This window comes from Condylura cristata, unplaced genomic scaffold, assembly GCF_000260355.1.
Source record: "Condylura cristata isolate star-nosed mole 26May11 unplaced genomic scaffold, ConCri1.0 scaffold00033, whole genome shotgun sequence".
Taxonomy (NCBI): Eukaryota; Metazoa; Chordata; class Mammalia; order Eulipotyphla; family Talpidae; genus Condylura; species Condylura cristata.
The window spans coordinates 5,257,443-5,273,147 of NW_004567134.1; the positions used below are offsets into that span (position 1 = coordinate 5,257,443).

The 15,705-nt window shown below is 36.7% G+C and overlaps 1 protein-coding gene across 1 annotated transcript in view; it reads left to right on the top strand.

The window, feature by feature from the left end:
• The first annotated feature begins 549 nt into the window (after window positions 1–549).
• The window catches only part of ZNF385D (zinc finger protein 385D), a 672,940-nt gene continuing 657,784 nt past the window's right edge, over window positions 550–15,705 (top strand). Inside the window, exon 1 of the mRNA XM_012732206.1 lies at window positions 550–779. Coding sequence (XP_012587660.1) covers window positions 674–779 — 106 coding nt within the window. The 5' untranslated portion in view covers window positions 550–673. The remainder of the gene's footprint in view (window positions 780–15,705) is intronic.

Here is a 15,705-nt window from a genome sequence, read left to right on the forward strand (position 1 = left end):
AGAGAGAGAGAAAGAGAGAGAATACTCTAAGTAGAATGGAATAGGGTGGCTCCAGTGGAGCCCTGGGGGGTCTGTGGAGGTAAAAACTTCCCTGCATATTTCTTATCAATTAGTATCTGCTCACTGCTGAGGTTAACTATTGAAGAAGAAAGAAAAAGGGTGTGTGGCTTGGGTTGGGGGTGGTGGTGGGATACCAAGGGGTTTACAAGACCAAAGCACAAAAGGAACACCTTATCTTTCTGGAGTCTTTCAAAGGTCGTTTCCCATTTTGAGTTTCTGGGCACATTTTTGTACCTTGCGTTTTCCTTTAACACGCACGATCCATTCACTACATTCAAGCTAGTTCCTTGCCTCCTGGCTGCTTCTCAGCTCTCTCCCGCGCACCGGGCCTGGGGCCGGCCCCTCCCTCCGCGCAGGCTTGCACCTCTTCTCAGCCGGGTGCACCTGAGGCTGGCTCGGATCCGGGAGCAGCACTGGGGGCGCAGCGCCTCCGAGACAGAGGCACGCTGGCTGCCGCTTTCAGCCTGCGCCCAAGGGACAGCAGCACAGCGCTTGGGGTCTGTTCTGTGTGGTCGCCGCTCACGCCTCACCGCAACCACAGCCGCCAAAGCTGCGGCCGTGCAGCCGCGCGTCCCCGGAGACAGTCAGCCCCGGCGGCTGCTCCTCCTCCCAGATGCCAGGGCCCGGGCGCCGGGCGGCTGCCAGCAGGAGGATGAAGGGCTCAGTGGGAGGAAGAAGAGAAAAGCTGCTGGGGACGCCTAAAGCTCAGCCTAGCCATGGTAAGTTGAGCGCAAAAGAGGTGTCTGGGCTCCTGCTGCAGAGTTGGCGGGGGATGCAGCCCGCGGGATGCGAAACTGTGGGACTGGGGCGCTCTGAATGGGTGTTTGCAGGGTCCTGACCGGGACCTCGCCCCCCTGGCCCCCACACCATCCATCCGCAGCCCCACCGCTCCTGCTTGGTGGAAGGTTGCAGGCACTGGAGAGGAGAGCTCAGAACTTGAGGGTCTCCAGACACCTTGCGCTGTCACAGAACAAGGGGCAGGCGAAGCAGCGGCGGCGGGGCGGCAGGGTCAGCCTGGCAGGACCCAGCAGGAGGGCTGGGCATCCGGAAACTCCCTGCTGGCTGTCTCCTATTGGGTGTATGCGGGGCGTGCTCCTTCCTCGGGAACCCGGTGAAGTTGTTGGGATAAGAAAGCACAGCGGGGCAGCTTCATCACTGTCTTTTCTGTAAGGTTCTTTCTTCACAAGGTTTCTCTTTGGAACACATCTGACTTGAGTGCAGCATGGGAAGCTGTTGAGTTCAAGGGATCTCTGGGGCATCTCTTCCTCATTTAGGGGGGCAGTGGGAAGTTAAAGGTAAAGTCGTACCTTTATCCCTGAACCTGATAGGACAGTCAGGCTTCCTGCTCACCTAGTGTGTCTGTTCATCCCTCCACTGGTACCCTTGAGGCCGAGTCAGGAGGAAGAGCACTGATTTGTGTCCCTTGTGATCTCTCGCATTTTCAGAGAAGTTTTATTGTGGGTGTGAATTGGGGTCAGAGGAAAACTGTCACCTCCAATAAGGTGTCTCTACTTCTGAATTACCCATTTTTTAATGTCACCTGGACAATGCATACCTTTCCACATCACATGTTTCTGGAAGATGTGTTTATACCTGCTTTAGCCTGAGCTGGTTTGCAATTTCAAATGAAGGATATGCTGTTTCTGGGCAGTTGAACATCCACCACATTCTGAACCTTACACTGATTTCCAAGAGTACCTTGTGTTATGTAGGTGCAACTAAGGACCCTTGAGCTGGTGCTTTTCTGTGACATTCCTGCAGTGCTTTTGTGGGAATGTGATGGGGAAATTTCTCTGTTCTTTCCAGAAATTTCTCTCTTTGCTGTTTGGTCTGTGAAACATGCCTTTTCTATGCTTACTCAATTCCTATGCTTACTCAATATGGTTCACCATATTCCCTGAAATCCACTGGAAAGGTATCTAAACCTTTGGGTTTTCATGCTACCCTGCCCCTGTGTTGTGTAATGCAGTCATTATATACTGGTCTCTAAGCATGAAAGGCAAATATGGGTCATTTCAAATTATGTAGATTGATGCAGCATGGCTTGTCTGGCTTTGCTGCAATTTCTTCATATTTCCTCCCAGATGTTCCTCAGAAATTAACTTGAGCATTTTATTCATAGAGCTAAAATACAGACTGGGAGAATGGACACATAACTGAGTTAATAGATTATCATAGATTTAAGTAAGTGAGGGTTGGAAGCACTGATTTAAGGGAAAAGGATCTGTATCAAAATTTAGAAATCCTGGAATATTTTTGTTTCCATGACGAAGTGGCTTTGGACAATAAACACTAGTAATAGTAATAGTGACATCTGCTTTCCTGCCCATTCACTGTATTCTAAGCAGAGTATTGGGCCCCTCTACATACATAACGGCCCTAAGAAAGCAGCACCTTTACCACTTCCATTTTTTTTTTGGATAAGAAAAAGGATACTTAAGCTGTTACATTTGGAAAAGTTTCTGAATTAGTGTTTTGGAAACCAAAATTGCTGGACTCCAAAATTGGTTCCATTAGCCAGTCCACAACTACATTGAGCCACCTGGAAAACGGAAGGATGACATTTCTTAAGTTCTAAATCCATGAAATAGTTGCACAGAGATGGTACTATCATGGATCAATTTATTCACAACCACACCAGATGTTTTAATGTAACAGAAAGGTAGAGTTTGAGTCTCGAAATCAACTGAAAATTGTGTGGCATTTATGTGATTCTGCTTGGCGGCGCTAAAGAAGGCTGGATGTTGCAGTCTAGGTGTTCTCCTGGATGACATATGTCTCTGAGCCTCTTTATTGTAAATCAATATCACTATATTATATCACTACTCTTAACAACGTATGATTTATAACATCAAATGTACCTGGTGCTAACATCACCTTTGTATTGCGAATCTGTTATTATCTATATGGACATTCTCATGTTTCAGCCAACTTGTAATTAATACCCAGATTCTACCAGGACATTGAATTTCTATTAAGAGAAAGTAGTGTCTTGTCTTAAAATTTCTTTTTTATTTTCAGCAGTGTTTCAAAACAATTATACTTCCTGCTGTGATCTGCTATTTAATAGGTACATCAAAAGTTCATAATGAAAAATATTTGCAATTCAATATTTGCAACACAAACATAGTGTTTTACTTACAATAACAATTCTGGTTAAAAATTCACATCTAATTTAGAGTTCACTTTATTTGAAATTTAATTAAGATGCTGTATTTCTTATTCTGAGTTGTATGTAGCGAGGTGAGTAGTCATCTCCATTATTTTCTTGTAATTTCCAAATTTATGAGTCTATTACATGTTAATTCTTCAGATAAATGTTAGTGCCTGTCTGAAGATTTTGAGTATTTGAAGCAACAGATAGGGTGCATTTGTAATGTTTCTTCACAAGCTCTAATTATGCTTGTTTTAGGAACAGTAATAAATCCAGATCTGATTTGCCTGGACATGAATGGAATTATCAAATACAGTATATAAATCCCCTGGGACACAATGATATTAAAATCCCAGATGTGGGGTTAACTCTGGGAATTGGAGATCTTTGAGAAGTTAAAGATATTTTACTCTTTTATATTTGCGTGATGTTTTTGAAAGTAAAACTGCTTTTCTCTGTTCCTTTAGACAATGGTAATTGCCAAGATTTCTCTTTTGCTTAGAATTAAATTGAGTTTCTAGTAGTTTCTTAGTTTTGCTTAAAATATGAATTTTCATCTTTTCTCTTGATTTATATCTGTAAGCATTTGATGGTCTTAAAAAATCACATTTCCCTACTAAAAGCAATGCATGTCTGAATATAAAGTTTAACAGAAGCATAGAAGTAACAGTAACAAGTTGATAAGATTTTGCTTATTTGGGGAAAGTAGGTAATGAAGTTGTTATAGTGGCTAATATATTTGACCTTAGTAAAATATGGAATTGCAAACATGAATTTTAGATTGCAGATTACTTTATGTCAAGGAGAGTCTTGTGAATTGGATTAACTTTCTAATCATATGAAGATGTGTTCTATTATCGTTTACCAATCTCATAATGTCCATATTTGCACAGTAGAACTAATAATATTTCACTGGATATTATTTTGCGATTTAAACAACTAGATCTCCAAAAAGTCATTGAAAATCTGTAGCCATTTGCTTTACAGTGATATTACAGATTAAACAAACTAATATTGAGAAGGATTTGTACATATGAATCTTTTGAGGGCTTTGAGTTCAAGATGGATAACATGTTTTAGTTTATTGACAAAGACGAAAGCGTGAGTTTGAGTAAAATACAGCCTGCAGTTTAAAAATCAAGCAATTGGCCCTCCCTGGTGGTGCAGCGGGTTAAAGCACAGCACTGAGAAGCTAAAGCCACTTCCGCATGAGTTCGATCCCCTCCTGCCCTGGGAGGTGACCACCTGCCATGGCATGGCAGACCTCTCCTGAACCGCCCGCTGCTCCCCTCAGCAGTGTACTTCGTCGATCTGCCTGTTCTGTTCCCCACTCTGACTCTGGTGAAGCCTCTCACCGCCCCTGAGCCTCTGGCCTGTACCCCAGTTCTGTGTGCACAAATAAATAAATCTTTAAAATAAAATCAAGCAATCATTAAATAGCTTCTAAGAAACTTAGATCAACTCGTATAGAGTACATGCCTAAACTTTGCTGGTATAATTTAACTTTTGAACAAGTGGATAACAAACACATTGGAGATCATTAAAAAAAATCCCACTGATCATAAAATGTATTTATTTATATCTCCCAGGACTTTCTGCTAGTAAGAATAACTCCTCTTTCTGGAATAACCCAGCTTTTAAAAATAATAGCAAAGTCTTTAGCCCACTTTAACCATATTGAAATAATTGTGTAGCACTTTTGATATTTTGCAGATTGAGGAGGGCGCCAAAGAATATCTTGTTTCTATCCTAGTGATGAGTCCATAGAAAATACTAGAAGTCAACACTAGAATGGGATCGACAGACACCTCAGGAACATTTAATGACTTTATTGTTTTGACTGTAGTGCCCTTCAACAATGTATTTAATTTTTTAACTTACCTGTAGTAGCTATCTCTGATCTATTTATGGAATTATATCTCCCACATAAACAAGCCTGCACCATCCCTAAATGGGTCTTTAAAGCAAGAGGACTGCAGGGGAGGAGAGTTCTTTTTCCCTTTGATATAGTTATGTAAACCATCTTTTAGTAAGCGCTACTAATCTTAGCACACCTTGACTGCCCCTTAAACCTCTTTGTCCTTGAGAAGAAAAAACTGTTGAGAGCAGTGTAGAAGGTGCATTTGGGGATTTTCAGAAGGGTTTCCCATAATTTTGGGTCACGTAGCCTCTGATTAGTATTTTTTGGTGACCTTGGCATGCATTCTATTTTTTTTATTATTAAAGAGATATGTTTTTATAATGTATTATTAAACAGTATTGAAGATTTCTTTCCCTTATAATGATTTCTTTTATATACCCTGAACGGAAATGAGAGAAAATTGATTAGAATACATATAAAACTCGAGAAGGCATCCTGAAAAATCTGAAGGCATTTGGTTGACAACAGCTTCCAAGAGGTAGTAATCTGTGTCCCAAACACATCCAGATCACCTAGAATTTAAACATAAATATTAATGAAATGAATGGATTGAGTTATTAGAGTTATGAATTTGATATGGTTAATAAAATTAGACTTGAAAATCATTGAGCCAAATTTTTCATTTAACATGAGAAGGGAATGATGTCACATAGGGACTAGAACACCTGGGTTTAAATCTATACAAGCTGTAAAAATTTAGTCAACATATTGTGAGTGCTGGAGCTGTTAACATTGTTGTACACATTTCTCTTTGAAGCTATTTTCCATTTTTCCACATCTTCAGCAACACTTATTTTCTGTGCTTTATTAATGTGTCTACTTCTTGCTCGGCTTTTCAGTTTCTTGAACAACACAGGTGCTGTAAAACATTTGTCTAGTGAGTAAATAATTAAATTCAGCTATGTATAGACTTGGAAGTTAGGGCAAATTGAACTAAACAAGTATCTATCAGAAATTAAAAAAAGCTCCCAGAATTATAAAAATTGCTGTTAAAGCAGTATAACAAACTATCATATTTTAATTTACATTCATTTCCTTCTGTTTAATAAAACAGGTACAACTCAATTAGTCGTTAATTAATGATTTTTAGCAGGTTGAATAAAGTATTTTAACATCTCATAAAGAAGATTATGACCTTAGGAAATTACTTTCAAAATATCTTTTTCAGCTTCTATGATAATTTGGTAAGAATTTTGGAGCTATAAAATTTATTAATTAATGACATAATCTTTACTAATTTATTAATTAAGGCTTTTATTAATCATAAATTACTCTGATGCCAATCTATCTTTATGTCTTCATAAATAAAATATTATTACAAGTCATTGTGGAGAGATTGATATTGAGAAAAAAAATCTATTTTAGGCCACAAATTAGAATGTATGTTCTTAATTTAAATTTTCCGTAGTTGCAGCAGACCCACTCAGAACTCAGGGAAATCTGATGAAAGAACTGTTTTCTTTAAACATTTCCTTTAATGAGAGAAAAATATTCCTAATTAGGAATTTGTAGCATTCATAAAAAAACTTGAGGAAAACAAAGTATTAATTAAGATAGAAAAGTTTTCCTTTACAAGTGATAGAATTTACATTTCTATGTCCACTTAAGGCAAAACTCTATCTGTTGTTAGTAAAAGCTTGCATTGAAAGTGTTTTATTTTATTTATTTATTTTTACATCATTTTGTACACTTTTTTTTCATCTCAATTGTAATCGCCATGGGTTTCCCATCACCGAGTCATCCATGTGCCATCACCATAGTCCCATGCACTTCCCTCCCCCCCTCACCCCCCCTTTTTTGATTCCATTCCCCACTCCACCCCCACAAAATGTTTCTGGTATATGACTGTTCATTATTCTTATTATTTTCTCACCTGATCCATTATACTCCTGCTATGAGCGAAACCATCTGGTTGAAAGTGTTTTATAGGATGAAAAGCGAAATCTGCAACTTACAACTTGTTTCCTTCACAAGTTAGGTCAGACATTTAGTCATATTTACATTAAAAATAGTCATATTTACATTAAAAAATAAGAAACAAATAAAGATCAAGTGATTTTACAGGGCCAAGTAACATGTAGATGGCAACATTCGATTAGTAACTGTTTCACTTAAAGTCCAGTGTTCTGCGTGTTAAGCTGAATAGTTTCCTTTTCTTTCTATGTATACCAGGACATAATTTGTTGTTTATCATACATTGGAATGGTTTACCTAGGTACAATCATAGTATATGAATGCAATGGAATGAGCACAATCAATAAATGACAGTATTAAAGGAGCACTAATGAAACTTTAATTTGGAAATTGCTCCAAAATATACTCTAAAATAGTCTTTATAACCAGACTCAGAATTGATGCAAAGATAAACTAATTTTATGCAAATGCTAACCTGACTAACAGTTATTATCTATACCTTGATGTGGTCCTTAAAGAAAATTTTGAGCACCATTAATAAGTTTTTAAATTGAGTAGGCTAATTTGGTACTCCAAAAGGCATCTTCATGAATGCTGCCTATTACTTTCTGAATACAGCAGATTGCTAGCTTTCCATACCCAAGTTTGAAAGTTTCCAGTCTCTGCATTTTTGTGCTTTCCCAGTCTCTGGCTTTCCATTTTGTCTTGCCACATCAGAACAATGAATCATCTTGTCCATTAGCTGAGTTTGGAAATTTTGTGTTATCCAATGAATTTGTTTTTACCTTATCCCTTTGATAATTTGAAACCTGGCAACATAACTCCTTTCCCAAATGTGTTTGGGATGCAACGTCAACTGGTTTTATTTTGAGAAGCAAAGGGTTGCAATGTATTTTTTTTTCCAGCCTTATAAATCAAATGGAATATTTTAATAATCGACACTGTGCGTCGCAGAATAATAAAAGGTTTAAAGTAATAATAGCCTGTGGTCTCTAGAGGGGCTGCATAATCAAATAATACAGAAGCCTCTCAATTTTTATAACCTGAAGGAAACAGAAATGTGCCAAGCGAGTGATCACCCTGATTATCACGGAGTCTCCTAGGAATACATAGTTACACATTTCTATTTCATACCTTCCCACTGAAGGAGAGTCAAAGCATTAAAGTTGTAATGTTGTTTCTTTGTTCCTAATAGTTGCAGCATGAGGTGAACAGAGGGACCTAAGCCAATGCAAAGTAGTCTTGCTTCTTGCAGGGAACAAAGAGGTTAAGGGCATTGGTGTTTGTTTCCTCTTGATATAGTTTTATGTCCATAGCTCATTGCTTTGTCCTTAAAATAAACAACAATGAATCTTTGAAGTTACTTCTCGCAGAGGTGTCAGTAGTCTAAGAAATGGCCATGATGCCAATAAATTATGGATATTTAGCTGCTGTCATGGTGTGAACAGAGAATGCATAGAAAAACGTCCTGGTGGATTCTCCTACCACTGGTACTTAATGCATGTGCAGATGGGTCTGTGGTAACCATTTCGTGGAGATGGGTGTGTGAGGTCTGCAAACTAAAACAGTTGGAAGTCACTGAGAGGTTAGTTATAGGATGGCTTGACATATTTTGGTGGAAAAATCATCAAAATAGTTTGGTCTAAAAGAATAAAGTTGCCAGCCACATATTAAAAATAATAATAATAATAACCCCAAGCTCTTGTAATAGACTAGCAAAGGTTTATTTAGTTCTTGTTTTATGAGTTCCTGAAATTTTTCAGATTATGAAGCAACTTGCAAGAGTTCAACAATGAATACTTTCAAAGATAATATTGGAAATATCCCCAAAAAGGATATTGTTAAAGCGAGTATAATTACATTAGTGTTTTTATTTCTTGTTTTCTCAGCTCTTCTTTGGACTACCATTCAAATTGTAAAACAAGCTATAAATACTTTTGAGAACTCGATTCTATATTAAAATACCATAATTGAACATTATGTTGCCTTGAGTAAATATGTCATAGAATTTATAGATTATTAATTTTATAACTTAATAAAAATACTAGTCAGCACATTTGATATTATACATTTTTTGGTTGTGTATGATTCATAACTAGTTTTATAAAAACTAATAAGAGATTTACTGTCTCTATAGGGTATCATCTCCTATCATTTTTTCTGGCATTCCCATTGTCACCTCAAACTGTGAGTTCATCTTTTTGCCCCTAAAGTCAGCTGCAATTCTGCTTGACTTAATTCTTTCTTTCATTACAACACTTTTCAGGGATTTTAACTGTTCTGTACATTTAACCACAAGATATCAATTTTGCCTTACAATGGCTTATAATGATTGCTTTGTTATTGTCGCACATTTATAATCAAGGGGAAACTAAAAACGTTCTGCAGTTGGTATCATTATATTTCCTTTTCAGATCTCACTATTGTTGAGACCAGCATTATATTCCCCCAGCACTCTTAAGGCAGCAGAAAGGATGCAGAGGTTCAGGGATGATTTAGCTTCATTTCTGATCGTCTGCAAAAACCGTCTATTTTACTTTACTTTCTTTTAAAAGGTTAATATTAGACCATGGTGTTGCATTATATAAGTAAGAAAAGCCTCGTAGAAGTTGTATCATACTTTTGTGTATGCTTAAAGTGAGTTGCTAGAGCTTCTAACTTTACCCAGGGATGAAGGATTAAAATGTCCACTGAAAAAAATCTATTCCAGAATTAATTTTTTTCCCCCAAATACTATGTCCAAATGGTCGACCATAGTTTTAGAGTTTTGTTTTTGAACAGGATACTCCGCATTCCATGTCCTGCTTCATGCCCGCCAGCGGTCATCTCCTTGCATTTCCTGGGTTCTGGGACGAAATATACAAGCAGATCGTTTGTAGGATGGCAATGAGTCACTGAATCATATAGATGGTTCTAATAACTGTGGGGAGGAGTGTTCGCTCTGCCATTTAACATTTCAGTGCCAACTGGACACCCTTACTCGCGCTGCTCAGCCATTTGTAATCCCTGGTAGCTTCTTCCCTACCAAGGTCACTCTAAACTTTGTCCTGCATTTCGAATTTTTGGCTCACTGTCGGGTTTTGCATTCAGGATATTTTCTGGTTTCCATTTCCCAGATGAAATAAAGACACTGAGACTGGGGTAGCTTCAGTTTCCTCTTTGTTTGCCAGTTGCTTTATTTTCAACCTCTTGATTCACATCTCTAGGGCAAAAAGATTGTTCTCCTAATACCCACGTGCCTATTTTATGCTCTCACTTCCTCCTGGTGCTTCCTAAACATTTCACCAATTACTCATCCTCTCTCTCCAAACTCTGCCATCTGCTTTCCCTACAGATTTTTGTACTAACCTTTTGATATAGAATATATTTCTTCAAACTGCTGTCCTAACTCTCTCCTTGGAATCACTGTCAAACTTTTGGAAGGGGATGTCTCCATGCCTTTACTTTATTTCCTCACCTCAATTTGTCATCCTTCTGAGACACTTTTCAATGATTACACATGAACTTTGTGTCAGATTCAAAGGTCTCTTTTTAATATTTCCTCTTCTTGAACAGGCTGAAATATCTGATATTACAAACTGTGTTATTTGGCCAACAAACACTTATTAAGTACCCAGCCTGAGCAAGCTACAAGTCTTGCAAATATGGATGAGATACAGTATTTTTTTCCCAAGAACTCAAAAATAATTGGAAAGAAATAAACAATTTATAATTGAGTGTATGTTGGGGAATGATTAGATCTGTTTTCTGATAGCTCTTTACAGTCACTTAGAAGGATTGTTATACTCTACACCCAACACTTCCCACAACACCCCCCACCCCCATAGTTAGTTTATGGCATAACTTTTGCTGTGGTCAGAAAAATGTGAATGGAAGTAATGAGTCACTTGCAGGCAGAGACTTTAAAAGCTGGCTTGTGATTTGTTAGGCTTCTTCACCTCTGCCACAGAAACCAGTAGTGTCTAAGAGAGTGGAGCCTTGTCAGCTTCTGAACATAAGGTCTGAATAAATGTCCTACCAAACTGAGATGAATATATTGTGGATATAGGAAGTATATCTTGGTGTTATTAAATCACTAAAATTTTAGAATTTTGTTACTGCAACATAACTCAGCATATCCTAACTGATACAGTATTATGTGGAAATGTATAGAAAGTCCTGGGAAAATACACACTTACAAGAGTGTGTGTGCGTGTGTGCGTGCATGTGTGTATTTACTTAAAACAATTCTAGACTCTCCCTGGTGGTGCAACAGTTTAAAGTACCACATTATGAAACTCTCGAAGCCACTGTAGCATGAGTTCAATCCCCTGCCAGGAAGCTGACCCACATGGCATGGCAGACCTCTTCTGACAACCAGCTGCTTTCCTCAGCAGTGTATTTCAGTAGATCTACTTGTTCTGCTCCCTATTCTGTCTCTGGTGAATCTTTTCACCTCTGACCTATACCCCAGTTCAGTAAGCATAAATAAATAAATCTTAAAAAAAATAATTCTTTTCAGACCTTCCAAATTTGATGGTCCTTTGTCACCTTAAATTTTCACCTTAGTGAATATTACTCAGCAACCAAAAAAGAGAAACACATGTCTTTTGCAGCAACTTGGATGGAGCTGGAAAAGATCATGCTTAGTGAGAGAAGCCAGAAAGAGAAACAAAAATACTGGATGGTTTCACTCATAGCAGGAGTATAATGGACCAGGCGAGAAAATAACAAGAATAATGAACAACCATAGACCAGAGACATTTTGTGGGGGTGTAGTGGGGAATGGGATCAAAAACAGGGGGGTGGGGAGGGAAGTGCACAGGGTTATGGTGATGGCACACAGGTGACTTGGTGATGGGAAACCTGCAGGGACTACAATTGAGATGAAAAAAAAATGTAAAAATGTAAAATAAACTGTTATATAATAAAAAAGAGACAGCTTCTTTAAAACCCAGAAAAAAAATTTTCACCATAGTAAAAAGAAAATTTCTTTAAAATATTAAAATAATTGCAAGGCAAAAGTGATTAAATTTTCTCTCTCATATTTAAATAAAAGTAAAGGGTCTGTGAGAAAATCAATTCATAGCCAATGATACACAAGTCTTAAAATATTATTGTTATTCAGAACTATCTGAAGTTTGTATCTCTTTCTCTACTAACCTTCTGATACTCAAAATCATTTCAAGTTCACTTAGAGATTTTGGGGATAATATAATGCTTTGGTCTATTTTTCTTCCTATCTGAAAGCTTCATTGTGTTAAGACTGGAAAAGCACTGTGTAATTATGTGTGTGAACTTCTTGATAATCTCAATGATGGAATTTTCTTTTTATGTGCTAATGCTTATTCCTGCATTTTTCATATAATTAATATGTTCATAATAATGTAGATTCATTATAATGTGTTATCTCCTTTCCTATACATAACGAAGAGAGGGCGTTGTCTGGATAGTAAATGTTTTGCTCACTTAATAGTAGATTCTGATTTTGTTACCCCTCTTACCTTTCATTCTTGATATTTTATATGCTCCTTTCCTCTCTTAAGTATATCACCAAAGACTTACTTTACAATATGTCCAATTATTACAACTGAAGATAACTTTAAATTAACTAAACCAGATATATCTATTGGAATTGGATTTTTGATTTATTTTTGCATTATCTTTGAATTTTGCTCTTATATTTAATATATTTCACTATCCCCATTTCTTAAAGAAATAAGTCTTAATATTCAGTTATCTGTCTTTGTATTCATCTCTCCTTCCTTCCTTCCTCTCCTCCCTCCCCTAAATGTAACTATGTAACTTTGGTACATGAAACCAGATAATCTGTGTTTCCTTGCAATCTTAGCTGCAAGGATGGTAATTCCAGTAGGGGAGTCCCTTAGAAGGCCTGCTAGAGTCTCTCGCTAAGCCTGGAATTTCTGTGGCTATAATGAAAAGTCACCTTACTTTGAAATCTTTTCTGTTTGTTTCCTCATCCTAATTTTCCTTAGGCCTGTCTTCTGTATCTGCTGATGTACCTCCAAAACCTCTATGTGAAACTTTTTTCTTTAAGAAATAAAGGTGGTAATAAAAGAAACATTAGAAGATCACACTTAAAACAGCAGTATTCATCAAGTTTTACATGTCATAAACATCAGATATACTCACTGTATGCCTTTCAGTTTCATATCTAGATTCACAAATGTTAACAATGTAAAGTAAAACAAAGTATCTTTGATATATAAACTGGGATGCTGTGACTGACATAATATTTGTATGATATATTCTCATTATTTTTACCTCAATTACTCCTTGCAACCCAAAGTCATTAAACTCAACCTGTTTATTCATTTTATTAAAGATTTATTCATTATTTATGTCTCCAAGAACTGGGGTGTAGACCAGAGGTATGGGGGATGGGCCCTCAAGTTGTGCTGATACAGATGTGTATAACTATATGATTAAGCATCTCTAAAATTCCACTGATTTTTTGACATATTTTTTTCTTTGAAAAGTGGTCATACATATTTGTAACCCATATGCAAAGTACAGTTATACTACTTAGAGGGTAGCAATAGGAATTTAATGAGTTATTTATCTTTTGTCATTTATCATAATTTCTATAAGTTGTGATTTAGAAATATATTGCTGTTGATAATATGTGCTACAGCTCAATTTGTGATAATGTTGTATATGGTATATACTAACGATCTATTACTTGCTGTTTGGGTCATAGGCAAGTGAATATTCTTTTATACTTGTCAGATGATTCAAAGTCATAATACATTTCAGCTTTCTTCAGATTTGATCATAATATTTTTATGGATTTAAAAAATTTCCTGGATATTTTCTTTTTTAATAGGGAATCTTTTGCTTTATTACTCAGCTCAGCTTCTTAATTTCTTGGAATCCAGTCAAGGTTCTATCTTTAAGTTTTCATGAAGTTCACTGGCTTGTTGGTTTCCGTTGCTTTCTCGGCCTTTTAAATAGTTGCCACTTTGTGAGTGCTGTTTCCTGCTGCTGATATATCCCATGTTGTTGTTTTGTTGGATGTTACTAGAACATAGGAGAATTCATTTTTTAAAGACATAGGTAATGTAAAATACATCTTAGTCTCTGCAAAAGATTTGACAGCATACATTTAAAGTTTTAAAAATATGTGTCATCTGATATAGCATAAAAATATAGAGTAATCCTAAACTGTTTTTACTTTATGAATATATTACAATATACCATTAAAGATTTAATGATAAGTTGAGTATTGCAACTTTTTTTTTAGGGAAAAAAAAACCTCAGAACTTTCTGTGATGAAGGTAATTTTTTATATCTGTTTTGTTCTGAGAAAAGACACTAGTCACATTGAGTATTTGGAATGTTGTTAGTTCAATTAAAATGCTAAATTTCTAAATTTGTTTATTTAAATAGTTACAATACCACATTACATGGCATAGATATAGAAGATGATTATATTCCAATGTGATAATGTTGATTGTTTCTAGTAGAGTGACTGATTATAGATTTTAATTTAAGCTTTTTGTATAAACATTTTTTTCTAAATGAAGTTTACAGTAAAATCAGTGGAAGAAACTTTATTTTGAAGAAAACACACATGTTAAATATTGTTATACTGTCAGTACCATGGTAGCTAATAACCATTTATGGTTTTGATAATACAAAAACAAATTATTCATTTCCTTCATGTCATATTTTTGTCATGTTTCAGAAATAATTAAAATATCATCAGGAATTTTCCTGTATAAAAATCAGTGTAATCTTTTGGATGCATTTTGTGTGTGTGCGTGTGTGTTTAAGGTTATTTATACATACAGAACTGGGGTACAGGCCAAAGGTGCAGGGGTGGTGATAGGACTCACCAGAGACAGAGTGGGGAGCAGAACAGGCCAATTGATGAAGTACACTGCTGAGGGGAGCAGTGGGCAGGTCAGGAGAAGTGCCATGTGGATCACCTCTGGGGTGGGGATTAAACTCATGCTGAAGTGGCTTTAGCTTCTTAGTGCTGTGCTTTAACCTGCTGTAACAACAGGGAGGCCTAATTTTGTGTTTTTAAGGGACAGAAACATATTTTTAATAATAACAGCAGTAGCAGCCAAAATTTATCAAGACTTACTAAGTGGCAGGCACTGCTTTATAGATATTAGTTTATTTAATCTTTACTATACATATATTGAGTTATGTATTGATCCTTTCCCTTTCATATAGATGAAGAAACTGAGGTATAGAGTGTTTAAATAGGTACCTATGATTATAAAGTTAGAAGTAGGACTGTGGAAGAAGACAATTTAGCTTTTCAGCCCAGTGAAAGCAAAGTTCCATCCACATTCAAAAGAATAAGTGCTAGTGAGAAGCAGGTGGAACATTAAATTGAAACAGTATGTGATTTTGCCTATAAAGAAAGAAGATAGAGCAAGAAGGACGTAAGGTACATGAGAGTAATTGTGGTTAGTGTTGTTACCCACGGAAGTTTTACTGGATAAAAGAACATGAGAGTAGAAGAAAGGGGGACACTAAATAAGATACAAGAGGATTAAAAAGCATTTCAGTCCTGGCAGTAGAACATATGAGCAGGATCGATACGTGGACGTGGTCAGAAGGTAACATGTCTGACATTGTGGAGGGGATCCCCTTATTTGCAGGTTAAAAGTGGGGTTTAAAATGAGTGTATGACAGATAT